The sequence below is a fragment of the Colletotrichum graminicola genome (assembly GCF_000149035.1).
Source record: "Colletotrichum graminicola M1.001 genomic scaffold supercont1.26, whole genome shotgun sequence".
In the NCBI taxonomy this organism is placed as follows: domain Eukaryota; kingdom Fungi; phylum Ascomycota; class Sordariomycetes; order Glomerellales; family Glomerellaceae; genus Colletotrichum; species Colletotrichum graminicola.
Window position 1 is genome coordinate 306037 of NW_007361030.1, and position 27337 is coordinate 333373.

Consider the following 27337-nt stretch of genomic DNA (forward strand, 5'->3'; position numbering starts at 1 on the left):
CCGACCAGACAGGCTTGCCCCCTGGCGAACTGGGGCCTGTATGTCCGTACAACACACGGATGGCGTACCGGTAGTCCCTAGTTGTTCGTCTTTCTTTTTTAAGCTCGGTTGTCTGGATGCAGGTCAATGGCGGATAAGGAATTAGCGGCGGCCACACCAATTTTCTGCCGGCTGACAAGACCCCAGAGGATACCAAGGTGGGCGGCTTGGCACCGGGAAATGGGTGACTTTTTGCTCGGATTGCAGGGCCCGCCAGAGAGGATAAGGGGAATAGAGATATTGATGACCGATATCCGGTAATAACAGCCTGGTTGCCATGGCAGGCGGCTCTGGAGATTGCGTTTCGGCGCTTGCAGCTAGCTACGCTCATCGGAAACCATCCATCATGACGATGAGAACAACAAGGAGAAGCAAGAAGCTGGCAATGACAATCGAATCTGGGACAAGAGAGAATGGTATATGGCAATGTCATCCGCGGGCGGATAAGAGGCTTGGAATGAAATCTCATTAACCAGAGCCATGCTATGCTGGCCGTCTCTGCATCCGCTGTTTGACACCCTCTACTAAGCCGCATATGGGTTGAGGTTGATGGACCGACCACCTAGATGCTCTATGCCAGCTTCCCTCTTCCACAGAGTCAGTCAATCAGTTTCGCCCAAGACAGCCCAGTGAACCCCTATTCATCGCGACACCGTGGTCGCAGTAACTGCTGTTTGGACCCGAGATTTTCACTAAAAGACGGACCGACGTGCCTGGCTAATGTGCACTAGAGACACAGCCGTCGTCCTCCCGCCAGAAAGACTGAAAAGCCAGAGCTACACATGCAGCGGAGTCCCCGTGCAAATCTCGGGGTGAACCGGTATCTCAATTCCATGGCAAACTAGCGCTCTGGCCTGAGGCAACAGTTGCCGGGCCAAAGAAAAACTTCACCCTTCCCCCCTTCCCCATAAGTACGCGCGGTACATGGTACACGTACGGATACACTACGTAAGTACCTGGAGTGCTGGCGCCGGTGCTGCACATTCCCAGTGTATGGATTTAAGGGTTGGAAGGGGGTGGCCCACCCAGCTCTTGCCCACCCGATACTGGAGAAAAGGCAGAGAAGGAGAGAGAAAAAGAGGACACCTTCCGTAGGTAGGTAAGAAACCGTACACACGAAGCAGCTGGATGGAGTTTGGAAGGACCGCCAGCGAAAGAGGGACCCGCTTTTCGGCCACCTCTCACGCACCCTGGCCCTGTTCGAGGTGGTCGGTGCTCCCCAGTTTAGCGCGGCCCGGAAAGATTCGCTCAAAGCTGTTCCTTCTTCGGCCACCCTGCAGGAATTTTTTTTTCCCTCCCCCAAACCTGCTACCGGTCGGAGCCTTTAAATTCTCTCGACTCGCCCTTCCGTCTTCACATCTCCTTCTACTCCTCCGTCCATCTCCGCTCATTCTTTTCTCTGAGGTTGATCTTTTGAGAAGAAACCCACAGCCAAAATGTCTCCTCCTACCGAACAGAAGGTCCTGGGCATGCCGGTAAGCTAACCATCCTCTCCCGTTCCCTCCTTCACCCGAGGCTGCGCGAAAAAAAAATCCCTCGCTGGCGACGTCGCTTCCATCCATCGTCGACCAACGTCTATCTGGTGGACATTGACTTGACCAATGGATCCATCGAGGCGATGCCGACTTCGACTCGATGGGCCAAGTTCGATGCGACAATGGCCAACATTCGCCTTATCGTCGCCGTTGATCGATGGATGGATATACGAACTGAGCTTCGCCGGGGATTTTTTTTTGTCAGGCCGGGATAACAACCTATTCGCATAAACATGCTAACGCTTATCCAAGCCCTTCGTGGCCGACTTCCTTAGTATGTTCCACCATTGAAATCGACATCGTCGTCCTTATCCCATCAGCTATCCGACCTCGGCGAGTTGATAAGAAAGGCGATATATAGCTTCACCGAATAACCGCTAACTGCTTCCTACAGTGGGAGGTGTCTCTGCCGCTGTCTCCAAGACTGCTGCTGCTCCCATCGAGCGTATCAAGCTCCTCATCCAGAACCAGGTTAGTGAAGACTTTCCTCACGGTGTTGACAGATCGCAAGCCAAGGTCCGATCGGGTACTCCCGGCTCGATGCCAACATGTTATGACACGTGATCTTGGCTTGTCCTGTCGCATCTACCGTCAATCTGGACAATGACTAACTTCCAGACAGGATGAGATGCTTAAGCAGGGTCGTCTCGACCGCAAGTACGAGGGCATCGTCGACTGCTTCAAGCGTACCGCTGCCGACGAGGGTGTCATGTCCCTGTGGCGTGGTAACACTGCCAACGTCATCCGTTACTTCCCTACCCAGGCCCTGAACTTCGCTTTCCGCGACAAGTTCAAGAAGATGTTCGGCTTCAAGAAGGAGCGTGACGGCTACGCCTGGTGGATGGCTGGTAACCTGGCCTCCGGTGGTGCTGCCGGTGCCACCTCCCTTCTCTTCGTCTACTCCCTCGACTACGCCCGTACCCGTCTTGCCAACGACGCCAAGTCCGCCAAGAAGGGTGGTGAGCGCCAGTTCAACGGTCTCGTCGACGTCTACCGCAAGACCCTCGCCTCCGACGGTATTGCCGGTCTCTACCGTGGCTTCATGCCCTCCGTCGCTGGTATCGTCGTCTACCGTGGTCTCTACTTCGGTCTCTACGACTCCATCAAGCCTGTTGTCCTCACCGGTTCCCTCCAGGGTAACTTCCTCGCCTCTTTCGCTCTCGGTTGGTGCGTCACCACTGCCGCCGGTATTGCCTCTTACCCCCTTGACACCATCCGTCGTCGCATGATGATGACCTCTGGTGAGGCCGTCAAGTACAAGAGCTCCTTCGACGCCGGTAAGCAGATCATCGCCAAGGAGGGTGTCAAGTCTCTCTTCAAGGGTGCTGGTGCCAACATCCTCCGTGGTGTTGCCGGTGCCGGTGTCCTGTCCATCTACGACCAGCTCCAGGTCCTGCTCTTCGGCAAGGCCTTCAAGGGTGGCTCTGGCTAAATGCCTTGACACCTCTTCGTGTATAAACTCTTCACCGGTGGCGGGTTGGCAGTTGGCAAATACCTGGGCTGTGGTGATTCGTGGCGGGCTGGGATCTGATGAGGACTCGGTTGATAAAAGGGGTGAGATGGAAGTTGCGGAGGGACTTTGGATTCGGACACCACAAGAGGTGGATTGTCTGCGTCGGCCAGTCCTTCGTGGTTTAGACTGGCATTTGGCAAGGCGTTCTCTTACATGACCCGAAGAGCTTTGCTTGCTACCTAATCCACTGTAATTTGTACACTAAAGCAATTCCTGATTGCATTCATTCACGCAACCCTGTCTCCGCCGGACTCGACCGGCTTCTTGTCTATCCTCGCGTGGATTTTCCTTGGTATTGCATGACTCGATAGACTTCCATGATACAATAGGAAGATTTACTTTTTTTTTTTCTAACATGTGTGCTTGCCATGACTTGGCTCCAGTGATGCCTCAGTATGTCGTACTTTGTGACTGGTGGTGCATTGCAGGTTGTTGATGCGATGTGGCCTCTGGAAAGGAGAGTTTGCCGCTTGCAGCAGAGCTGCAGAGATGTGATTGGCCAATGGGGTTAGTGCCCAGAAGCGCGCCTGCAGCGACAGTGATAGTCGCGCCTCGCGTCAAATTCCCATCCCCCCCACATGCCATGCTGCTCCCCCCCGCGTTAGTCGCCTGATCCCCGACCTAGATCAGATCTCGCACTTCAGCGGACGCACCCTTGACCTTCTGTCTTTATGGGCTGACTCTGGGAAGTGGGCTATCGTATCTTTGTCACGTGAAACTTGTGTTGTCGGCCACCCTCTTTCGACCGCTAACAAGATCTGGGCTGCCTGCAAGACAAGAAGTAGACAACGACCCTCCCTTGACGACGTCGACACCAACACTCCGCTCCTCGACGTCAACAGACCGGATCTTCAGAATGCCCAAGCAACCGACCCAGCCCACAAAACGTGGCCGGCCGGCCAAGTCTCAGCAATCCGCGGCCGGCACGAAGCGTAAGGCCGCGCAGCAGCCCGCGCGCAAGAAGTCCGGGCCCTTTGAGCTATCGGACAGCGACGCGGCGTCGCGGGCGGTCGAGGACGAGGAGGAAGCCGAGGAGCAGAACGAGGATGAGGACGAGGAGGACGCCGATGCCCCCGAAAACACCATCCCACCCGAGCTCCTGACACGGCTCTTGCACGAGTTCTTCGAAAAGGACGATACGAGGCTGAGCAAGGACGCGAACGCCGCGGCAGGCAAGTACATGGACGTATTCGTCAGAGAGGCCATCGCCCGGTGTATTCACGAGCGGCCGGGCGGCTTCCTAGAGGTGAGTTTCACTACATCTGGCCTCTCCTATGGGGGTGGTGTTTTTGTGGTCATTGTTGCTGTGTGATGCAAACAGGTGAACTGACGGTGAAGCTAGGTTGAGGACTTGGAGAAGATTGCGCCGCAGCTGCTCATGGACTTTTGAGCCACTAAAGGCCCCCGATTGGCAAGGCCGTAACAGTACCATGTCGAATGATGCTTGGTGAATACTCTATACACAAATCCCCGCCTCTCGGAAGATGCTTTCACCCAGCGGCGAGGGTTACCAACAGCACGTTGTCGACCGCGACGCCCAGATTGGATCCCCGAGCTTGCGGACACGGCAAGCTGTGAACTGCTTAAGGAGAGCCAGCCTACATATCCCCCGCAAATTGATCTGCGTAGAGCTCTGCGATGGTCACTAAAGCTTCAACATGACGTTGGAGCATTTCATACACAAGTCGACAGATGCGCCATTGTGGGCAGAGCGCTCGGGAGCCCTCCGGCCTCGGAGTGATGGGATTTACCATCTCAAACGGCACGAATACTCGTCTCGAATTCCTTCGACCAGACGAATCTAAGTTGGTCCAACGCCAACTCACACGCGCATAGCGTGTCTAGCCGACATGCGCATAACAAACAGGACTTAAACAACAACCATCATCTGCAATCCGCGGGTTCGTCGCCACCGCCCGGCCCGGTCGAGGGATGGGCAAAAGCGCCGCCGAACCAATGATTTGACGAGCGCACGAGTCTCCGGGCCCGTTCGAGACGAAGAAAACGCGAAACCATCAACCAATGTGTCCAAACCCGCACCTAGAGATATAACAAGAGTAAAACCTAGCTGTATAAAACTGCCGTTCGAAGACATAGGGTTTTTTTTTTTTTTTTGGCACCTATCCTGCTTCAGACCGCTGCGGTGTTCAGACGAAACAGTAAAGGATGAGCACGAGCTTGTCAGATCATATGCGGCTGGGGAGGGGGCTGCAACGGCGGAGGAGGCCTGGAGCATTCTGGCTGCCCACAGCTCGTCAGTGAGCGTGTATCGGCCCTTGATGATGAGGCCCCTTGCGTCTGGGTGGATCTCGGAACAAAACTCGAGGCGGGCACGACGAACCCAAGCGCCTCTTCGAGGCAGTCTTCGGTTCGGGTTATAGTTGAGAACATTATTGGGCAGAGCTGCTAAACAACGAAAAAAAAAATTCAAAAAAAGATTCAAAAAAAAAAATCATGTGGATCGTGTCGTTTCGTTCTGCCGCACTTCGATCGGTTGAGCTTCAACTGTATGTAGCCCAAGCAACAGAATGCATGGCACGTCAAGCAGATCATGATAGGGGTCCGAGTCATTGAAGTTTTGTGATGACGGTGATTTTCTGAATCCTTGCGTACACGGCCAGAAGGGATCTGCATCGAATTGGCAAGTGAATCTTCTTCATGATGAAGGAGGCGGGGGCTTATTGCTGTGAACAAGGCCAAACTAGGATCCGGGCCAAGGAGCGAAGAGGAGTTGCGCTGTGCTGCTCGCCTGCCTCAACCGCGACGTCGTCCCTACTGATGAATGCTACTTTGGCGCCTGTTGCGAACGGTCTCGGTGACAAAGCATGGACCCCGAGGTCCTCCCTCTCGTCTATCGAGGGCCGTCATCGTCGACCGGCCGGCAACAGCAGCAAAAGCCATCCCAAGTTCTCCCTCAAACCTCGAACCCACACAAAACAGAAGCCGACATTTCGATCGCGAAGAGGGCCTCGGGCGTGCGTTGGAAAGTCGCTCATCGCACTTGAACATCTGCATACGGCGCCGCGCGGTTTTGTTTTCCAAGCCGCCACTTGGTTTCGAGGACTCGTTCCGTGGCCCTCACTTGCGGCTTGGCACAGAGACAAACAGATGGTTGAGCGAGATCCAGAGCAGGAAAGACGAGTTCTCTCTCATTCTCTCTTTTTTCCCCTTTTTATTTTCCTTTCGTTATTCGCTTCTTATGGCGCAAGAGCAAGGAAGATGGGATGACGTTCCAAAGACGACATGAAAAGACCAGTTCAAACGACGCGAGATACGTTTCTGAACGGGGGAACGGGCCTCGAGGCACCTGTCATTTCGTCCATGGGTTTGAACCCTCTTGACTCCAGACTGCCCGGAGCGACCACAACTACTATTCTTAGCACCCCGCATTCGGTTCACCACGAGTCCAGTTCGATTCGAAGAAGATGTTCACTGCACTGGCGTGCGTACAAATACGTCGTTGACGAGGATCGGAGCGTTTCGTTTCTGCTGCCCCAGACCGGGAGGGTGTGTGGCGAACGGATGTCGAGTTACCCCGAGTCGTCCTCATGCCATGACAAGAAAAGAAAAAGAAAAAAAAAAGAGAGAGAGAAAAGGGGGGAAGAAACAGAGAGGATTTTCAACCTGGCTGCATTAGGAATTAGCCCATGGTCGGCTAGACGGCGAGCGTAAGAGGGACCCGCAGGCTTATAACGCCAGGCGGCTGGCAATACTATGTGATATTTCTGGCGGCGCTGGCTGGAAGCAGTTGGGTTCCCCGTGCGGCGACCCCTTGTGATGGGCCGCCCTTGACGCTTGAACAGTTGGAAGGGGAGATTAGGGATCCACGCAGAAGGGGTAGGGGGACGAGGTAGGGTAGCGTGGCCGTGGAATGGGGCAGCATCCCTATTCTAGGTAGGACTATGAGTTGTGATGGGGCGAGCAAGTCAGGCGTCATGAGTCACGAGGCGAGGCAAACTTGATAGCGAGGAAACCCGCTTCTAATAGGGATAAATTGGAAAGAATAGGGCGTGATTGGCAAGGAAGGCGATCAAGCCGGGGCGGTACGAGTAATAGGGAGAAAGAGGGAGAGAGAGAGACAGAGAGAGAAAGAAAGAAGGTGTGTGTAAGTGTAGGTACGCGTGAGAAGTAGGTGTTGGTCCCAAATATTTGGGTACCCGAGGCGGTATAAGGCGAATTGCGATTACTCGAACAAGCAAGGCAGGCAGGGGAAGCCGGCTGCCTCTCGTTTCCCCGGGTACTAGAGGACGACGGTTGGCCAGCAAGAGAAGAATGGATGGGTACGTGTAGACGGATAGGCAGGGAATAGGGATGGGGACATCAGACGCCAATGCCTCCATTGACAGTCACTTCCCGGCTTCTCGAGACATCCGAGGGAACACGATGGCTGTGGGCACAGAGTCGAGTGTCCAAGACGGGATGCGCGTTGTACGGTTCCGTTGAGACGGGCTAACAGGACGAGAGACGAACGAGTGGACAAGCGACGGCGATGCCATGCAGCGACCGGGTGCTAAGAGCCTAAGATGGACAAGGGTTGATGTTGCTTCTGGGCAATCAATGTAATGTTGGACAATTCATGCTTAGTTGCACTTACTCACTAAACTCAAGATGGAGGGAGCCCCAGGGTGGTGGCGGAGACGGGAGGCAATATCGCTAGGGCAGAGCACGTGCACGCGGACGTTGGTGGGATGACGAACGACAAGTAGAAGGTGGTCCGGGAGGAGGAAAGAAGACGTCGGAGGGAGAGACAATCCGTGGTTGCGGTTCTGGTGATGAATGGCAGGTACTACCTACACCACCGATAGAGGCAGGCAGGTACAGTAGTACGGACCGGCTGAAACAAGGAGAGTTACGGAACTGTCAGAGGGCTGAAAGAGGGTGAAGCACATCCGGGCGCGCCAGCCTCTTTTGGCGACCACGGCCGAGTTGTAGCCAATGGTTTAGGAGTAACACGGTAGAAGTGGGACATGTTGTGGATCTACCTACTGGGCAAATGGACATGGGGTGTTTGTATTGGCTCGTCTGGCGACCTGTGCACACCCAAACCTTATTTCGGCTTCGACGACGTCCGACTTGGTTTGACACGCGCTACCGCCTCTTGCCCAGTCTCAACCTTTTGTTCTTCTTTTTTTTTTTTTTTTTTTCTTCAGCCCCCCTTCCACACACCTCCATCCATCCATCTTTCCTTCCTTCTCCTCCTCCTGGACCCTAAGCTACAGCCAGGACGGCATCAACAGAACCGGAGGAAAAAGGAGTCTTGGTCTTGTTGCATGAGATGCAGAGTTGCAACGGGTCTTGTGCTGTCTTGACTGCGTCGTAATTTCTTTTCCCCCCACCTCTCTCAATCGCCGTGTTCCGGCCTCATGTTCGACAACTGCCCAAATGACTGAATGAGAATGAATGAACGGCTTATTGTCCGCCTGCGCAGCATGTGGCTTGGTAGGTTGACAGGTGGAAATTCTAAATTGAGATGATTCCCTCCCTCCCTTGTTGAATCTTATTGCGAGCAGACGAACCACCGTTACAGCCCGTGTTCATCGCGGTGTATTAGGTATTCTGTGCTGTCAAGATCGGTCCGGTCCCAACTCATTCGACTTTATACTTTGGCGACATCGGGCGTAACTTGAGCCTGCGTGCGCCGCGATGAGGTGTTGAGCATCGCAAAACCTGCCTGCCGGCCAGTAATCACCAATTCATTCTGCGTACCTAGGTAAACCACCTACCTACCCACCTAGTATAGACGCCTTAGTACGGATAGTCTAGGGTAAGTCAGTCAGTGCTTCCTTGTGTCATGGGCCATCCCGGCCCGTCATCATCGGTCGGCGTTGACTTGCCGCAGTGTGGCGTAGAGCCTAGGCTCCCGTTCTTCCGCTCCTCTCTGCTTCCGGGTGTTTTTGTTCTTTTTTTCTGATTCCAATTTGTGTTTCTTCATCCGGGATGCCGGACATGGTGCAACGCATCGGATCTACGCACCCCCAGGTCCCCATTCGTCTCGCTCTGGTCGAACCGATGGCATAGCCGTCCTCGGGTACGACGGCTTCCACCTTAGACGCTGACCATTTTCTACACGCTGCGTGGTAGTTTACTTGCTTTGCCCTGTCTTGTCTTGGTCGGGTGTCTTCCCCAGACCTATCCGCTCTCGATAAGCCAGGGGCAAACAGGGATTTCCTGCAGGGCAAGGCAGCCATGCGCGCAAGACCCATCGACCTGGGTGTGCCAGCGACCAGCTAGTCTATTCTAACAAATTTAGTGCAAGAGGTTAAATTCTCTTAGGGCGGCTGCCAAGAGAAAGATGGGTTCAGGAACCAAGCAAGTCCCAAGTCGAGAAACCGACGACAATGATGACGAGGAATGACGGCGCCAGGGGAATCGATTGCCAATCTCTTGCGAGGCCAGGCTCCGATGTCTTTCTCGTCTTCCTGGACCTGCGCACTCGACAGGTCCCCCCATGCTTCCGAGGCAGATGAAAGACGGTGCGGCGGGTACGCAGGCCCAGATGCAGCAGGGTAGGCTCTCACACCCATGGCCCCGAGTGTGATGGTCAAAACGTGTTTCAACCTCGCTGCATCAGCCTCCTCACTCCTTCTCACCCCCCCTTCACCTCGCCTCGCCTCAACTCTCCGCTGCCCAGTGCAACGTGTCGACAGCCCAAACGGGACGCCCCCCTGTTCATCAACGTTGCGGTGCGGCCTGGGGATGGCGTGGGCCACTTTCGCTTCGAATGCAGCACGAAAGACGACGACGATGCCGCCCGATGGATGCAGACAAGGGGGGGGGAGGGGTGGGTCTGAGAGGGCCTGTCCTCGTCGTCGAGACCGGTTCCTCACTTGGTTCTTGGGACGATCCCAAAGACTGCTTAAATTCGTGCCGTCCCCTCGCACCCCCTTCCCTCCCTCTCTTTCTGATCCCTCTTCTTTTAGGAACTCCATCAACAAACAATTTTCGAGGCGGGATTTCTCAGTTTCTCTTCCCTTTCTTTCGTTGCGAATCTTTAATTCTTTCAACTTCACAGGCTAGTCCTACTAAGCGCAAGTCGCTTTTTCGGTATACCAACCGTTTATTAAACTACCGTCACTCGACTCGTCCTCGACAACTATCGAAACTTTTTTTTAACCGATTTATCCAAATCAAAAAAACTCGATCAAAATGCATTTCTCTGCTATGATTGTCTCGGCACTGGCCGCCGTTGCTCAGGCTCAGTGTAAGTAGTCGTCGAAAGGCAGAGAAGGGGGATGCAGAGCAGAACGCGGGATACTAACGCGAGAAACCCACAGCTGTCCATGTGGTCTCCGTCGCATCAAGCAACAACACCCTCAAGTTCTTCCCCGATAAGCTCAACGCTCCCGTCGGCTCCATGGTCCAGTTCCAGTTCCGCGGCGGCAACCACTCGGTCGTCCAGTCCACCTTTGACAACCCCTGCGTTCCCATCTCCAGCATGAACAGCTCCGCCCAGGGCCTCTTCTCCGGATACCAGCCCGTCGCCGCCTCCGCCGCCATGGGCCAGATTCCCGTCTTCACTGTCCAGATCACCAGCGCCAAGCCCATGTGGCTGTACTGCTCCCAGGCCAAGCACTGCCAGAACGGCATGGTTATGGTCATCAACGAGAAGTAAGTGGCACCAGTTTTTCCTTCTCTCGGGTTCAAATCCTTTTTTCCCCTGTCAAAACTTCCTGCTTTTCTGGTTGGTACACGTCAAAGTGTCAAAGTCGGGAACCCCCTCCTTGGGCCGGTGTTGCGACCTATGGGCGATCCCGTGTTTCACCTTTCGGACGATGATACATGGCCAACCCCGAAGCGCATGAACATCCACCCACACAATCACGACGCAACATACATGAAGTGGAGTAACAGAATGATGCTAACAACTTACAGCTCCAAGGCAAACTCCACCCGTACCCTTGAGAACTACGCCAAGGCCGCGAAGACTGTCACCCAGTCCCAGTCCCCCGCCGGTGGCTCTGCTGGTGGCTCTACTGGAGGCTCTACTGGAGGCTCCAATGGAGGTTCCAATGGAGGCTCCAATGGAGGCTCTTCCGGCGGCAGCACCGGAGGTGGTTCTGCCTCTCCCTCTGGCAGTGTTGGCTCTGGCAGCGGCTCCGGCTCCGGCTCCGGTTCCGAGACCGGCAGCGCTGGTGGCTCCACCCCCACTACCCCCGTCCCTGCCGGCGCCGTCTCTCTCAGCGCACCCGCATCTCTCCTGCTCGCCGTCGGTGCAGGCTTCCTGCTCTTGTAAGCAGCGCTTTTGTCGCAGCGATGGGGTCTGGGGCTTTGAGAGGGTTGGGTTTTCGGCCGGGCGTTGGGCTCTGGTTACGGTGTACACTTGCGTGATGATGAAGCTTAATACCATTCTTTTTTTCTTTCTTTCTATTCTCATGAGGGGCTGCATATCTCTACCGCCGGGTCCTGATACCCCTGGGACGCCGGATCGGCTGGTTCGGGTCGGACGAGGTGGGATGGGATGTACGAGGAAAACCTACAAACTAGACGGGGGACTATTTTCCCTCAGTATATGGGGTTCACGCTTGACTACTTGGCGGGGCATTCATAGCTCGCTGTAGCATCTAAATCGAGTATTTTTTTTGATTCTGGTAATCAAACATCCCCCCCAAATGAAACCGATTTGAATTGTCAAGTCAAGGAAATATCCAGCCAACGTGTGTGTGCGTGGCAGGAGATCGCAGCCGGGCCCGTCTTTGGGGACACAAGTGCGCTCGATGGGAGGCCTCTACTCCGTAATTTGCTTGGAAATCTATAAATAGTGGACGACGAAGCACGGGGGGCAGCCCTTCCGAACCAAAACTGCTCTTGTGCGCCGAGTCACGCGGCACTCGTGCGGGAGGACGAAGTCACTCCCTGGTATCACCCGCCCCGCTTGCGACGTGCCGTTTTCCCCGGCTCGCTGTTAACCCGACGAAGGTGCCGTGTGGACCGTTTCTCTTGCATGGGAAGCTGTGGACCGCGCGGCCTCTGTCGGCGAGAGCTGCCGTAACGGATGGAGAGGATCGAGAATAAAAAATAAAATAAAAAGGGGGGGGGGGGGGCTGTCGGATATCCCAATCAAGTACATTTGGTATAGGGAATAACAATCGGCCAAAAGAGTTGGTCACATACGGGATGGGGTAAATGCACTGTTGCAAGGTGACAGTAGGTCAGGTATGCTCGGAGCACATTTAGAGCAACATTCCATATTCCCCCGGCATCCTCTCTTTAGTTCTGGTCCTCCTGTCCGGGCACCTTCCTCTTGACCCTCGCCTTTTGCGCCTGGGCGCAGAGCTTCTTCTCCTTCTCCTTGGCGAGCCAATCGGGATCCCGCTTCACCTTGCCGACCACGCCGTACTTGTCGCTGTTGGTGAAGAAGTCGACCCAGTGCTTCAGCGCCTCGTGGACCCGGGCGTGGGCGGCGGCGAGCTCCTCCTCGCGCAGCTTCTGCATGTCGTCGTAGGACCAGTGGCGGTCGATCTCGGGGTCGTCGAGAGGCAGGAACATCTCCTCGACGCCGCGCATGTCCGGGGTGCGGTCCTCCATGAAGCAGCCCGTGACGAAGCCGCGCGAGGCGTCGCGGCCTGCGAAGACATTGTAGGAGCCGCCCGGGCCGTAGATGCGCGGGTTCGCCGAGACGTCAAAGATTGTGTGGTTGATGGCGAGGTAGATGGGCTTCTCGGGGTCGGAGCCGTCGTACTGGAGGAGCTCCTCGGGGGTGAGGTAGAGGGGTCCGTTCTGCGGGAAAAGGGCAGACACGTTAGCTTTCGGGGCCATTCTCGGGAGGATCATTACCTCTCTGCCTGGGAAGGGGGAAGGGGGGAATGCGTTGCACGTACCCATTTAGCTTTCCAGTAGCTGGGCCTCATGTACCAGGGCTTGTTCTTGTGACCCCAGAAGAAACTCTCGCCACTGCTCTGCAGGTAGCTCAGGGCGCACGAGGCGAGGAAGAGGAAGCTCAGCACGCGAAGGATGTCCAGGTAGGGGCTGTACTCCTCCGTCTCGCCTTTGGCCTTATTGGACTTCTTGCTCTTCTTCCCCCGCGAGTTCTCCGCTGGGGTGCCTGCGAATAGGTTGTCCTCATCCTCGACTTCCTGCACCGGCTTGCGCTGGCGCACGCTTGTCGTGTCGTCCGTCATGGCTGCGGTTGCGCCTGTTCCGTCGGAAGGGGAGGGGGGGATGCAGGAGGCAAAGATAGCCAAGAAGCTACGAGAGGCGGAAAGTCTCAGAAGCTAGCTAGTGTTGCTCAAATGAGGACACAATTCCGTTAGAGATGGAGAGAGAGAGAGAGAGAGAGAGAGCACACACCCCGTTGTCGCCGTGGTCTGATAGACGGTCAACTACGGACAAACCTTGGGAAAGGACCGAAAACCGAAAAGCACCTGGATGAATGCCGTGGGCATTCGAGCATTCTGCAAGCTTCATGCGCTCCGCCGGCGGCAGACAAAGTTGGGCGGACAGACCGGTGACGAAGTGGAGGCCGAAGCGAGGATGGGGACCGCAAAGGCCCCCAAAAGAACGAAAAGTGACTTTTAGGCGGCGTGTGATAGGTCACGGCGGATCCAGGTCATCCGGAGAGATCACCTCCCCCCTCCTGGGTCCTCGATAAAGGCCCCTTTGGGCCCAAGGACGAGTTCCACATAAAGTGCAATACTTGGAAATGCAAATGGAAGAATTGGATTTCACAAGCCACCATGTACTATATCTGGGGGTTGTTTCAAGCTCCTACTGTGTGGAAGCTGTGATTCCCCATCATACACGATACAGGGGCCGAAACCCACTTGTACGACAGGACTCATTGCAGGTTGGGGAACTCGCAAATGGAACAGGTGGAAAACTCTCGATTCGTATTTTTGCAGCAAGAACCAGAGTCCATCGAAATTAAAGTCATTTAAGTCACCGTCGCCCCCCCCCCCCCAGAGCTCCGACAAACATGACTGTGCATTGATGCTGCACAATGAGGTAGGCATATACACCATTTTACCTTGTACATGTATGTATGTATGTATGCAATTAAATGCAAAGTTCGTCCTGTTCAGTTATGCGGGGTATCGTTGTGTGAGGGTCTCTGCTAACCACATTAAGCAGCACGCAGCTCGCACCTTGCTCCTTCTTTCTTTTTCTTCTTTTCGCCCCAAAGTGGAGTCGATTATGTCATTCGTCAACGGCCCAATACACTACACTACCACTACCCCCCCGACACCACACCAAATGAGCAAATGAACCATTTTCGCTAGGGCAATCTGGCTGGCTGCGTCACCTGGACAACCCGTCTGCAGGCAAGCACCACCGCCCGCACTGTAAACATCCGTTGCCCTGCTCCCGCGCGCCGTCAACAACCTGGACTTGGCAGATAGCTACATACACCTTTAACCTGCAGGCCTTGCATGATACCGTCTCCATTAAGGGTTCCATTGTTCACCGACGCTACCACCATCATCCTTTTTTTGCAAATCGCGCGCCACAGGCAGAGACTAGAGAGAGAGAGTCGTTACCTACCGACCCAAAGGCGCCTCCCCGACATTGCACGCCGGATACCGCTCGATAGATACATCAACAATACCATCACCTCACCTTACAATGGCCGACAGCGCCGAACAACCGCCCTCGCCGGGCGGACCACTAAGTCCAATGACCCCGGACCGCGCAAACCAGAAGCAACAAGGTCGCAACCTCTTCACATCTCCTCGTAGCAGTCCCGGCGGACGTGACAGCTCAGTACATGAGAAAATTTCTCAATTCAACAATCTTGCGATGCAGTCCAAGACTCTCGAACGCAAGACCGCAGACGCCGCCCTTAAACGTGCCATGCTGGGTCGTGAGGAGGCCGAGACCGAACTGCGCCGCTACCGCGACGAGTCCAAGGTGCTGCGCGTTCAGCTGGAAAAGGGGAAGGAGCGCGAGCAGCGCGTCAGCGAACGTCTCGAGACCGTCATGGTAAGCCATCCGCCTCTGCCGCCGTTGCCATCCTGGGGTGTCCAAAGTTGCTGACTTCTTCTTCAAGGAACAATACGGCCGCGCAAAAGAAACCTACGCCCACACGAAAGCGGCGTGGGAGAAGGAGATCAAGCTTGCCCGCAAAAAGACGTTCAAGAACGAGTCTCAAATCATCAAGCTCCAGGAAGAGCTCAAGGCCGCTCGCGAGGGCTGGCGGCTAGCGTCAGACAATCTCGACGCCGAGAAGCTGCGCTCCAAAGCCCGCGAGGAAGAGGCTTTTCAGGCCCGCTATCAGATGGTCGGTATGGAGCAGGAACTCGGCGAGGCCTTTGAGCGCATCAAGATGCTCGAACAGGAACGGGACGCCTACAAGACTTTGGCCAAGGAGGAGGAGGTTGCCCGCATAGCCGCCGAGGGCCGCATTCCGCTACCTAAAGCGTTCGACGCTGCGCCCGACGACGAATTTGCATCACCCAAGAAGAAAAAGACCCCGCGGTTCTCCCTCTCGACGGTCGACATCGTCTCCTCCGCCGCCAGCGAGGAGGAAATCGAGGAGCTTACCCTCCAGGTTTCCTGGGAACGCCAACGGGCTGACCGCGCATACGAACTGGTCGACTTTTTACAGGCCGAGTGTGAACTGCGCTGCTGCCCTTGCGCCAAGACGCCCAGAAGACAGAGCATACTTTCCCCGAGGCAGAGCCTGTCCAACAGACCAAGCATCATGTCGCCGAGGCGTAGGCTCATGCCACCTGCCGAGATTGCCGACGCCAGTGATCTGATCATCCTTCAGGGACGTAGGGACTCCTCTTCGAGCCACTCGTCATTGAGGGCTTCTTGGAGTTCCCCGGTCGAGGAGAAGTCTTTCAAGAAGCCCGATGCCCCCAGACGCTCAAGGGAAGAGCGCCGCAGCACCATCTTCTGCGCCCGAGAGGGGATCTTCAGAACTGTGTCGCAACGTGAGGCGGACGAGATCGAGGGCCAGTGCGAACAGGGGAGACGAGGACACGAGTCCAGCGTCGGGTCTCCCAGCCAGCCTCCCACTCCCCACGACGCTCCTCCAAGATTCTCGCGCACACCCTCTCTCGAACCCCCTGACTTTGCTGTCCTTGCCCAGGAGCGCATGTCACTGGCTTCCCTCCTCAATGCTCCCCACGGCGGCGGTGATGGCCAAGTCCACACTGCGCCTCTCCCCTCCATCCCCACCATGCCCGACATGGACGCTCGCCCCGTATCCAGGTCCTCAAGAAGTCCCTCCCCAACCCCTGAGGACACCGTCCGCCCGCACACCGCAGCCGCTTTCTACACCAAGACGACGACAACAACCGTTCCCATCCGTGACGACAAGCCGCGGCCGCAACCCAAGATGGAACGCGGCCGCACGCCCTCAGCCGGCGACTGCCACATGTCTTTTGACATCAACAACCCTGCCATGACACCAACCATGACCCGCGAGGAGGCCCTGGCCCGCATCCGCGAACGTAGAGGACGTGCCCGCTCTATTGCCCAGGGCACCGCGACGCCCCGCAAGAAGATGATCGAGGGCGCCGGCGAGCGGCGAGATGTTAGTGCCCCCGCAGGTCAGGCGGTTCCCAAGATGAAGGCTTAGAGCCCCTTCTTATCAGGGGCGGACCTGCCCATCACAAAAGAGGACATGACCGAACCGATTCGGCCCTACGAAGGTGTCGCCTCGCACGACTCGGAAGATGAAGACGGCCCCCAGCCGGCTGAAGGGCATACTAATATCACGGTGAGGGGCCGCCTTTGGAGGCTTGCACGGGACTCGCTCTCACGCAGCTCGTTTGGCTGGTCTACACGTACATAAAAAACAACAGAGACGCGCAAACGACACGGGAAAGGGGGTGAACAGGCGTTTCGGTGAGCGGGCAAGTGATTGACATACCCAGGAGCTATTCCCGCATGGTTCAGGCGTTTTGGCGGGGGAAGGGAAAGAGGAACTTGTTTGTTTGCTATTATTCGTTCGGCCGGCACCCTGTCTCTCGTCTGCATAGTCACCGGCGTTCGTTCTCCTACTTCGGAATCTGGAAAGACGGCAATGGCTAACTCTCCGGAGAGAGGGGGGGAAGGAATCGGTCACATTTTATCATTTGGGGAGTTTGGATTGTTATTTTCTTGCGACCTTGACGATTGCCAGCATTTTTACTAATTCAGACCCTGAGACGACGGGCTGGTCTTGGGTCACTTGTATAACGATAAAAATGAAGGAGTCGGACTGTGTGTCCTTTTTTGTTATTTTTCCTTCCTCCATTTTATTTACCAAACGTCTTCAACGCATCCCTTTGATGCGTAACCGAGCTGTCGTACTCTGCTGCCGCTTCTAATGCATGTAGGCGTGATTTGCTCATTGCCAACCAGCCTCTGACCTGCGTTTCGCCTACTGCAATGATAGACGGTGCTGAACACTTCTCACGGGGTTTTCTCCCCCCCTTATGATGAGAAAAGCGGCCCCTTTTCTTGACAGATACGCGGAGGTGACACGCTATGCGCAAGACCCGAGGGGGGGAAAGATAACTTTAGCTAGAAGGAAATACGCATTACTATAGGTGCGCAAAGTAACATACAGACCTCCCTCCCCCCGGCTCCTCCTCCTCTCTGGCCACGGACACCGGAGCATGTCGGCCTCGTTCCCCCCTTTTCCTTTCAACTATGTGTGGTATTGGTATATGCATCATCAACAGCAACAGCAACAGCGAGTCGTAACATCATGCAGTGTAGAGGGCTGGCGACTGCCCCGCTCCTGTCTTTCGTGTCGGTTCCCCCCCCCCGATCGGCCTCGAGACTGCTTGTCAAGTCATGCAGAAGGGGCCCGGGGTAGGCGTGTCGGGCGAATAGGTTCGCCTCACGTCTCATCCCTTGAGGAAACCCCGGGCCGCATTCCTGGCATTTTCCGAGCTGTATGCGTCGAGCTTGACGGCTACGAGCACGACCTCGACAGAGCTTTTGCCGCCTCGTGACCCCTGGATCTTGAGCCTCCACTGGCCCGTCCGCACAACCCACTCGTCGGCCGCGAGCGCTGCTTGCCCGGCGGCCACGTACCCGAGCGAGTCGATCCGCCTCCGCTTGCGTGAGTTCGGCTGAAAAGAAGATGGCGCTGTGGGGGATTCGAGCCCGCCGGCAGTGCTGGAGGCTGCGGACATGGGTTGGTTTGCGGGGTGAAGGTCGTCGGCCTCCAAGACATACGGCTTGCCGTCCAACGTGACGGACGTGTCGGCGTCGATGGACACGCGGACGAGGTCCTCGCTCAAGGGCGTGTGCCCAGGCGTTGGGGGCTGGCTGCCGGCTCCGCCCGAGGCCATTAGGAGGCCTAGGGGCTGGGTGGTGGGCGGGAGGTTCAGCTTCGTGGCCACGACTTCAAACAGGCGTGCGATGCGAGCGCGGGTGTCCCTGAAGAACTCGGCGCGAGCGGAGCCGGACTGGAAGTGGATGCGGGTGCTCTCGCCGCCAACTTCGAGGACGAGCTCCGCCGCGCGGTCGTCAACGTAGGGACGCGCATAGTTGACCCAGCCTGAAAGATGGTCGCCCGGGGAGGCCGAGACATCGGCTGCCACGCTTATGCCGCTCTTCAGGATGTCTTCCAAGCGGAGGACTATTTCCTCGCGGCGGCGGCTCTGGTTATAGCTGATGTGGTGTGGTATGAGCTTCTGCTCCAGGCCCTTGAAGTTGAAGTACCGGCAGTCCCGCAGCAGCTCGGCGCGGTGCGTCTCACCACGAATGGTGACGGGGTATCCTCGCAGGAGGTGCAGGATTTCGGCAAACGTTTCGGCGGAGCGGTTTGGGACGGACGGGGGTAGGATGGACGGCGGGCGGAGGAGACCCTCGCGGTCAAGGCCGGGGAATAGGTCTTCGGGGTTGGAGAAGAAGACGGCGAAGCCGAGGGAGAAGAAGTTGGGAGAGTTGCCGGGGTCGGTGAAGATGTCGCGGGGTATTTGGAACTCGCGGTGGCCAATGGATATAAAGATGGACTCTTCGTAGAGTTGGGATATCAACTTGGGTACTGCCACAGGTGTTAGCCCGGGTCGGGCAAGAATGGCAGAAAATGGGGATCGGTGGGAGTACAGCTGTAGAACTGGGCATCGGCGAAGAGGCGCACAAAGTGCGTGCCGTCCCGTGGCTTGACATGGTACCCTTGGAGGTGGAGGGAAATGTCGGCGAAGGTCTGGGGGTCGCGGTCGATGTAGAGGGTGCGTATGGCATTGGAGAGGTCCTCGCCCGTTTCGTGTGCCTTCTTGACCTGGCAGTAGAAGTATTGGGAGAAGTAGGACGGTGCTGGCGAGGAGTTAGCTCAGCAGGCCAGCAAACATAATGGTCGCATGCCGTCAAGACCAAAGGCGAACAGGCGGCAGCATCCTGCGCGGGCGGCAGGACGTGGTAGGGCATGGCAAATGTCGATGCATCATCGGCCAAGAGTCGAGAGGATCAGGTAAGGATAGCGAACGCACCATCGGACGAGATAGAGGCGCCTGAAAGCTTGAAAAGCTCATTGCCTATCTGGATGGGGAAGACGCGCTCGTGTGGGAGAATGTGGGGGATCTTGACGACTTGAGCCTCGTCGCGTAACGCCGAACTGCTCGACGGCGGCTTGGGATTCGCATTGTTATTGGCGGGGGCGGCCGACATGTCGGTAGCGGTGGCGACGACGACTCGAGGCTGGGTGATGGTGATGCGGCTGCTGGACGAGTAGAGTCTGATGGCATACGTGCGAGGCTGAGACAATATCTAATTCGGGTAAACGCTTAGGAGGAGCCTGGTCGGTCACCCGAGGGCGCGTTGTCGCAGGCGTAGGTCACAGACAGGCATGAGCAGCATCCGACGACGATGGCGGCGTAACTTGGGTACCTAAGATAAGAATGCCTATTTTCCGGTACTGCCTAGGCCGTTGGAAAAACAAGGAGAGTGTGTTTCTCTCGGATGCCCTTGTCCGTCCCTCGGTCGTGATGGAGAGTAAGTAGTAGGTAGGTAGGTAGTCTTGAGTTGATAAGGCGCCAACGTAGCTCTACGATTCGCTGGTTCAGCTTTGCGACGGCTGCGCGAGGCATCGGCCGGGTTCGATGAAGATGGGGTTTTTTCTTTTCTTCTTTTTCCTTTCCTTTCTTTTTCCTTTCCTCTCTTCTATTTTGGGGCAGTGTTTTTATTCTCTTATTTTATTTTTATTTTTAAATGTCATGTGGTTGGAGGCTTATACGCACCACAAGCGCAACTTGGCCTGGGCGTCTCTGCTTTGGGTGTAGGAATATATGGCAGGCATTTTGGGACTGGGGGACAACGTGGCTCGCAAGCAATTGGGCAGTACGAAAACGAAGGAGTGAGGTGAGTGAACGAGCTCCTGCTCATGCATGTACCACGTCGGCGAGAATTGTATGCAACGGTACTTTGGTCTAACAAATTACTCCAAATACTCTGTGCATTGGAGGCTATTATTGCCGACCAAGGCTGTGCGCCGAGGGGGGGGGGGCGTCTCCGCGCTCGGTCATCGCTGGGCACTTCGGGGCTCCCGCGGCGCTAGGCTCGCTGTGTTCAGTGAACGGCACTGGCGCTATAGCTAAGCGAGAAGCTATTGGCTCAGCTCCTTTCTGCCTGTCTGCTTACCTAGTACTCCGTACAGTACCTAGGTACCTAGGGTAAGTAAGGTACCTAGGCAGGTACTAAGGGTGGTGGTGCCTTCGTATTCCCCGAGCTTTACGGATACACCAGACAATCAAAAAGAAGAGACCGGTCAGCCATACGAAAACTAGGTAGGTAAACATTGCTGTGGGCTTCGCTTCGTTTCATATACCACAGACTCCTCCAAGTCCAGAGATTGATCCTTCCCGCTCTGACACCCACAGCACGCATGGGTGTTGGCGGAATGCATGCAAGGATGCCTACCTATCCGGCGATGGATGCAATCGACATAGGGCACCATGGCCGTATGCAAGAGCTAGCAACAAAGAACAAACTTGCCTCGTCTTCGCTGTTGCTTTCCGGAATGTCGTCACGCTGCAACACTACGATGGCATATATCGATGCTCTGAGCCTGTGCTTCCTCCCCCACCGTCTGACACACTTTGCTTCAAAGGTAACCTGCCCTCGCCAACCAAATGTTTCTTCAGTCTACTTACCAGATCACCAGCGCGAACAACCCACAAGGTTTCCCTCCTTCTCGGCAATGTTGGGTCGAAAATGACAACGCTTCGCTAATGCTATCGAGTTTATTCACCAAAAACCCAGAATTTCGCGGCAGCAAACCTTCCAACCCGTGTCGACCGGTTATGACTGCCACATGTCTGATACCACGGCTGATCGCCTTACGTGATATGATACTCCAGCCAATCTTGAGCGTGCCGAAGGGCCTCCATGTCGCGCCTGCGCAGTCTATTTTCTCGTCGCTTAGAGTTCAAACGAACCGAGGAAGAATGTGCCGCTACTTGCTCTCGCATCGGCACGAACTGCTCGCGGGGAAAGACCAAGAGGGGGTGGATCATGAGTGTCTTTGACGTCAAACGGAACCTAATGTCAGCGCATCAACTCCTAAACAGCACCTCGGCATGCCCATCGCAGCCAGTCGGCCGAGTTTCGGAGCGAGGCGCATTACGCCCACCTAGTTCCAGAGACAGACGTGCGGTAGACAGCCCGGACACTCTTCATTGGCCCAAAGCCGTATTCTGGAAACATATCATCTCCTTGTCTCGGACGTACGCTGCAGAGGGATAGGATACACTCTGCGAACCCGAACACGCTCGGTTTGGAGTTTGGTATTCGTCCCGGGTTTCGGTACGCGTCAACGTCAGTACCTGCGCCCTCTTCCTAGCCAAGGTTTGCTCGGAGCCGACGTAACGAACTGCCCATTACGAGACGGGCCCCTAAACCGGTCGCAGACACTGAATTCGAGGAGCGACCCTCGTGGGGGCTTACTTTATTGCGACCCGATGTCGTGCTGCGCCCGACTACTGTGCCGCCGGTTTCAGGGCCCTGGCCTTGCCGTCCTCCCCGCGTGCATGGCAAGGATGCCTCCTCATTAACGGCACACGTCCCTCGCTTCCAGCCGGCCGACTCAATACCTATGCTGGGAGGCAACGGCGAAGCAAAATCGCCTATCCGTCCGTGAGGCGAAAGAGACAGTTCGGGCCGATTCGGCAATGATGAATCCACAGAGGAACGAGACACGCACGTCAGACTCGTCTAGTCTTTGACAATTGGTGATATTGCGTCTTGGGGGCGCCGGACACTGGCACGCACGTTGGGAAGTTTGGGAAATCTCGATTGTCGGTCCAGATCGAGCACTGGTTCATTCTCGTATCCCGTCTTTCCTGTCTTAACGGAGAGCTGCTAATACGCGGAACCGACACACCTTATTTCCCCTGCCAGTCTTCTAAGTGAAACGCGTCCCCCAGATCCAGGTATCCATCCTACTGCAGCACTGGCGGTGGTTTCGGAGAACAGCCGGTCAAGATACCTCGAACCCTAGCTTGGGGCCTTGGGCCGGAGCGGAATGAGGAGCGTCATTTCAGCAAAGAAGAAGAAGAAAACAACAGGCGAGATGGAAATTGGCTTTCAGGCTTTGCCGGCATGCACAGCCTGTATCACGGGGCAGACAATTTTGGAGCCTGTGGACGCGCGATCCTCTCGCAAAAGCTATATGGAAACAGACTCGTGGCAGTGAACCGCAGAGTTGATTCATCGCAAAGTACCTCGAGGCACACGTACCACAAAGGCAGGAAATCGGACGAGAAGAGCACTTGGCGTCCAAACCATCGTGTCTTTCGCACGCGATATATCGCGCAGTATGACCAGGCTCGTCGTATACCCTCGCGGTCGCTTTTCAACATTTCTGCTTATTCATCAACGAGCACTGGTTTTATTCGGCCCCTCGATCTAGGTATCTCGCAAGGGTGAGAGAAGACAAGGAAAGGGAAACGATCGAACTTTCCCACTAACCCAACCCCACCCCCACCTGCGCAGAAACTAGACGCGAAGGATGAATCTGTCTGGAACATGCACGCCGACCCCCGGTCAAGGACGGATGAAGCAAAGACAAAAAGAGAGAGAGGCTTGGCTTGGGGGTTGGAAGAACAGACGCATAGGAGCCCGGCACTAGGCACGAACATCAGTGCGTGAGATGGCCCGGCACAGGACCTAGTCCTGAAGCGCTCGCAATGTTTCCACGGAAAGGCTTAGCGACCAAACGTGCGGTGCGGCGAGGCGACGACTAGTCTCGCACGCAGCTCACTTTGAGTTGCTTAGGTGAGGATCATGTCACGATCCGAGGTGCGTCGCATCCAGGGTTGGACCTGTCAACGATTAACAGTAAGTGCCGTGCGCCATATACTCTCGGACAGGGAGGGTAGGGGAGTTGGTGTGAAGGAGGGGATGTGGAAATGGTACGGAGTACCTAGGTATGTATCTGTGACTAACATTTACCCGTCTCTACAGAAGAGAGCTGAAGGACGATGATTCCATGTACGTACAGAGGTGAGAAGGAAGACCTCGGTGCAGAAGACAATGGAAAGGAGAAATGAGGAGATGGACTACAAAGCAGATGTGGGTTTCGGACCGGACTCCGTGGCCTGAAATGATCAGCGCAAAGGCCGAAGGGCATGACACGCCATCGACTCACCCTCATATCGTTACGTTACCTACCACACCCCCCCCTCTGAGCACACCGTCACCATAGGTACCATACGCACGCCTGGCTATTATTGGGTTGACTTTGGACCTACGCTCGCTTGCCGCAATCGGATTTTCTCAGATGCAGAGCAGCACATGCATGCATACTGATGCCGACCCACGCACCATGTCATGGTAGGCGCACTTACTGATAGATCACAGAGCGAGCCATGTCAAAGTTAACGCATTGCCAGACGACGCAAATACGGACGCAAGGGGGAGGCTTCCAAGGGGGCGGTTCAACCAAACAAATGATGGAGACCCGAGTCGACGGGCGGGTTGTTGTTGGTACGATCCTGAGCGCATTGTGAGACCTGGGCCATTGGGGGGGGGGGGGGGGGGGCCCCTCTGACGCTCGTGTAATGAGTTGAAGGGGGATAGCATTGAAATGAAGATGCTTCAGACATGGTGTCAACCCGGGCGACATTACCAGGCTCATGGTCGTCTATTTTAGTCTGGTATCGGTGGAAACGGTCGCGGTGAGCCGGCCACACAGATGGATGCCTTTCAGCGGCGGTGGGGTTTCCGCCTGCGCTACGCAGTATACACGTACCGTAGGCCCACCGCGAGGTATGCCACCCTTATGTAGCACCTCATCTTAGCCATCCTCCACATGTCACATCTGTAACTTTGGAAGGGGGGGCGGCATAGCTTCTTCGTCTAGCGGAAACTGAGGTGGGCGGGCTTGCCAAGGGGAGGGTGGAGGGAGGGGTGCCCTTTCCCTTCCGCCGGGTACGTGTGAAGCCGCTGGTTACACAAACAATTCTTGTTGGGGTGAGGGATGACGAGTTGTCCTGACGACAATCATGTCGTCTTACAGTTGACTGCCTCGAGGCAACAAAGTACCAGTTGACATCGGAGCTTTGTCTACGGATAGAGGTGTCTCTAATTAGCTCGGATTTTGGCATCATGCTGGATACGCGCCGATCATACCGCCATCTACGAAGGAAGACGAAGGGTGTGTGTGTGTGTGTGTGTCGGATTATTCGACACCACATATACAGGTACATACTTGTCAGTTTGACTATCCACTTCTTTGCAGCGCCGTACCACATCTACAGTTGCCTTTAGCATTGTCCAAGTACCTCTCAACGTCAGGATGTCTCGAGCAAGCCCCAACCATGACTACGCACGCACGCACGCGCGCACACACACACATACACATGCATATACACACGAGCATTATAGCATTATAGGGGTATACGCCCAAGCTCGGTTCTCATCCACCGGCAGGCACATTACTCTTGGAATAATAGGTATACGAGTAAGCCGAAGGTAGTAACATCAAGATACAGGATTCCCCGAAGGAAAAGCAACGAAGGAATTTTCCGGATCCTACCCAGGCGCTACTAAGCGAAGGCCCAAGTGTCAAGTGGGTAAGTCAAGGGCCAGTCGACTCGAGATCAAGGAAGGGAACGGCAAAAAAAAAAAAAAAAAAAAAAAAAAAAAAGACATGGAATACCAACCGACCGTGCAAGCGCGTTACATGTTGGCATCTCGCGCTACCCTACCTACACTTGACTTATATGGAGCCAAAGACATACTGCGTACCGGTAGTAGGCTTCTCACAAGGGTTCCTTGGAGAAAGTCTCCGTGGTTCTCCAGCGGCGTCGTGCCTTGTCTCTCCTCTCTCTGGTCTCTCGAACAAGAAGCATGAAGATGAGAGGGAAGAAGCCTCGGGGTCTGCAAGGCCTGCTCGTGCCGCCGCCCTACCGATGCACTAGGCTACCTGAACTACTCCGTATCTAACGTACAATACAGCCACCAAGAGGTACCGTAGAGGTGGCGAGAGCACCCAGCACGCCGATCTCTCTCTCTCTCGCAGCAGCAGCAGCAGCACAGCAGCAGTGTCCCTTCGGACCGGCGTCCTGTCTCCTGGCCTTTGGCGTACGTAGCCCTGTACCCCTGTACCGACCTGGTGAGGATACGTTGCGCACGGCCAACTCGGCTTTGGCCTGTCCTAGCCCTCCCTCGGTGGCTGTCGTCGAACTTGTTGTGCCCCAACTGCCCTCTTTTTCTTTTTCTGCTCACGAACATTGTTTTTCTGCCCAGCCTGTCCCAGGTTGTGGCCCCAGCTGTCCGTCCGCCACCTTGCTGTATTCGTACACTGCGGATACCACAACTGGGGACGGGACGCACGCTTGTGCGCTGCCTACGGATACTGCGTACGAACACACTCTGGACGGAGAATTATCATTCGATGCTCTTCCCAAAGTGTTTCGCTCCTCGCCGTCCGAACTAGAGCGAGCCAGAGGGCGGGCTCCTCCTTCCTTGTCCGTTGTCGCGGCGTCTTTCTGGGCGCGTATTCGAATTTGCGCTGCATTGATGGCGCTCCAAGGTACGATCGACCGCTGTTTCGACCCAACCAAGAGTCACCTTGAATACGCCCGCAGTCTCTTGTTCTGTGTTCCGTGCTCGATCGCAATATCGCGCCCCCTGTCCAGGTTTCCGGTGGTGGTGCACCAGCTAGCATTGTGCATATACTACCTATCGAGTATGGTGTGAAAGGCCACGGACGGGGTAGCGGGGTCTCGCCGAGTTCAGGAGGCAGGCAGGTCAGGCAGTGAGTGTGTGCTTCGGAGACCGAGTCTTGGGAAGTTGGAGAGAGAGGCACAGAGGCCTAGCCATCACTTTCCGGCCTGGCGTTTCTCGGCCCCTCTGTGTACAGCTTCCCATGTCTCGATCTCTCCATGTCTCGATCTCTCTGTGTCTCGATCTCTCTCTGTCACGCTCAACGCTCTTTTTATTCTTCTTCTCCTTCTTCTCCTTATTCTCCTTATTCTCCTTATTCTCCTTATTCTTCTCCTTATTCTTTTCCTATTCTCCTCCTTATTCTTCTCCTTATTCTCCTCCTTCTTCTTCTCCTTCTTCTTCTCCTCCTGCTTCTCCTCCTGCTTCTCCTCCTGCTTCTCCTTCTTGCGGATACATACAAGCACGTTGCCACGCCATCCACACCCACCCTCCGTTTGATAGCCGTACCCTCTCTCCATCGCCCTTCACCATCTCACCTTGCCCCCCTCCCCCCTTCCTTTCCCTCCGTCCCCTACCAACCCGGCCCCGGCCACTCACCTCCAATCTGAACCGGCCTGGAACAACCACCGGGGAAGGGGGGGCGGGCGGGAGGGGGTGGGATCACCAATCCATCACTAAACACACCACCTCGTCCTTCTTTTTGTCTGGCCTTCCTTGCCTCAACCTTCCAAACTTCCCGTCCCGTCCACGGCGAACCAGGCCAGGCCAGGCCAAATCTGACCAGGGCACCGTGTTCCCTGCACATTCGACGCTTTTTTTTTCCTTGTCCGCGGGGGTATCCTGAACATCTCAACCCACTCAATCGACTCGGCTCACCTCATCTCAACCCCAGCTCCCAGACTTCTATACTTCCTCATGAGTAGAACAAGAGCCAGCCAAAGAACAGGACCTCACCTCCATCTTGGGCTGGGCAAAATAAGCTGCAAGACCACATATAGCCTGGCAAGCCTGGGATCAAGGAAATCCACCGGCAGCAGTCCAGCGTGCAGCAACAGTAACAGTAACAACCAGCAGCCACCAGCCGGGAGAGTCACAGAGACGCGCCAGTCTCACTCTACCTCGACGGTTGCCAGCCCAGATACGGATCCCGCCTCTCTTGCCTTGCCGTCTTTTCTCCGTCGTCCGTACCTTACCTGGCCTT

General features: G+C 55.6%; 6 protein-coding genes across 6 annotated transcripts; 4 read left to right on the forward strand and 2 right to left on the reverse strand.

The window, feature by feature from the left end:
• Positions 1 to 1475: 1475 nt before the first annotated feature.
• GLRG_06893 (uncharacterized protein) lies at positions 1476 to 3006 on the forward strand (the record flags this gene model as incomplete). The annotated part of the gene is made up of 4 exons (XM_008097433.1): positions 1476 to 1514; positions 1827 to 1848; positions 1969 to 2045; positions 2197 to 3006. 4 exons carry the CDS (start codon positions 1476 to 1478, stop codon positions 3004 to 3006), a joined length of 948 nt encoding a protein of 315 aa, XP_008095624.1.
• Positions 3007 to 3943: 937 nt separating this feature from the next.
• GLRG_06894 (uncharacterized protein) lies at positions 3944 to 4477 on the forward strand (the record flags this gene model as incomplete). Its single annotated transcript, XM_008097434.1, has 2 exons — positions 3944 to 4333; positions 4430 to 4477. The coding sequence occupies 2 exons, from the start codon at positions 3944 to 3946 to the stop codon at positions 4475 to 4477; spliced, it is 438 nt and encodes a 145-aa protein (XP_008095625.1).
• A 5756-nt stretch (positions 4478 to 10233) lies between these two features.
• Positions 10234 to 11320, forward strand: GLRG_06895 (extracellular serine-rich protein; the record flags this gene model as incomplete). Its single annotated transcript, XM_008097435.1, has 3 exons — positions 10234 to 10288; positions 10362 to 10695; positions 10960 to 11320. The coding sequence occupies 3 exons, from the start codon at positions 10234 to 10236 to the stop codon at positions 11318 to 11320; spliced, it is 750 nt and encodes a 249-aa protein (XP_008095626.1).
• Positions 11321 to 12294: 974 nt separating this feature from the next.
• On the reverse strand, positions 12295 to 13205 carry GLRG_06896 (cytochrome b5-like Heme/Steroid binding domain-containing protein; the record flags this gene model as incomplete). The annotated part of the gene is made up of 2 exons (XM_008097436.1): positions 12295 to 12804; positions 12906 to 13205. The coding sequence occupies 2 exons, from the start codon at positions 13203 to 13205 to the stop codon at positions 12295 to 12297; spliced, it is 810 nt and encodes a 269-aa protein (XP_008095627.1).
• Positions 13206 to 14646: 1441 nt separating this feature from the next.
• Positions 14647 to 16609, forward strand: GLRG_06897 (uncharacterized protein; the record flags this gene model as incomplete). Its single annotated transcript, XM_008097437.1, has 2 exons — positions 14647 to 15003; positions 15071 to 16609. The coding sequence occupies 2 exons, from the start codon at positions 14647 to 14649 to the stop codon at positions 16607 to 16609; spliced, it is 1896 nt and encodes a 631-aa protein (XP_008095628.1).
• Positions 16610 to 17867: 1258 nt separating this feature from the next.
• GLRG_06898 (BTB/POZ domain-containing protein) lies at positions 17868 to 19638 on the reverse strand (the record flags this gene model as incomplete). Its single annotated transcript, XM_008097438.1, has 3 exons — positions 17868 to 19015; positions 19078 to 19287; positions 19461 to 19638. 3 exons carry the CDS (start codon positions 19636 to 19638, stop codon positions 17868 to 17870), a joined length of 1536 nt encoding a protein of 511 aa, XP_008095629.1.
• Positions 19639 to 27337: the final 7699 nt, after the last annotated feature.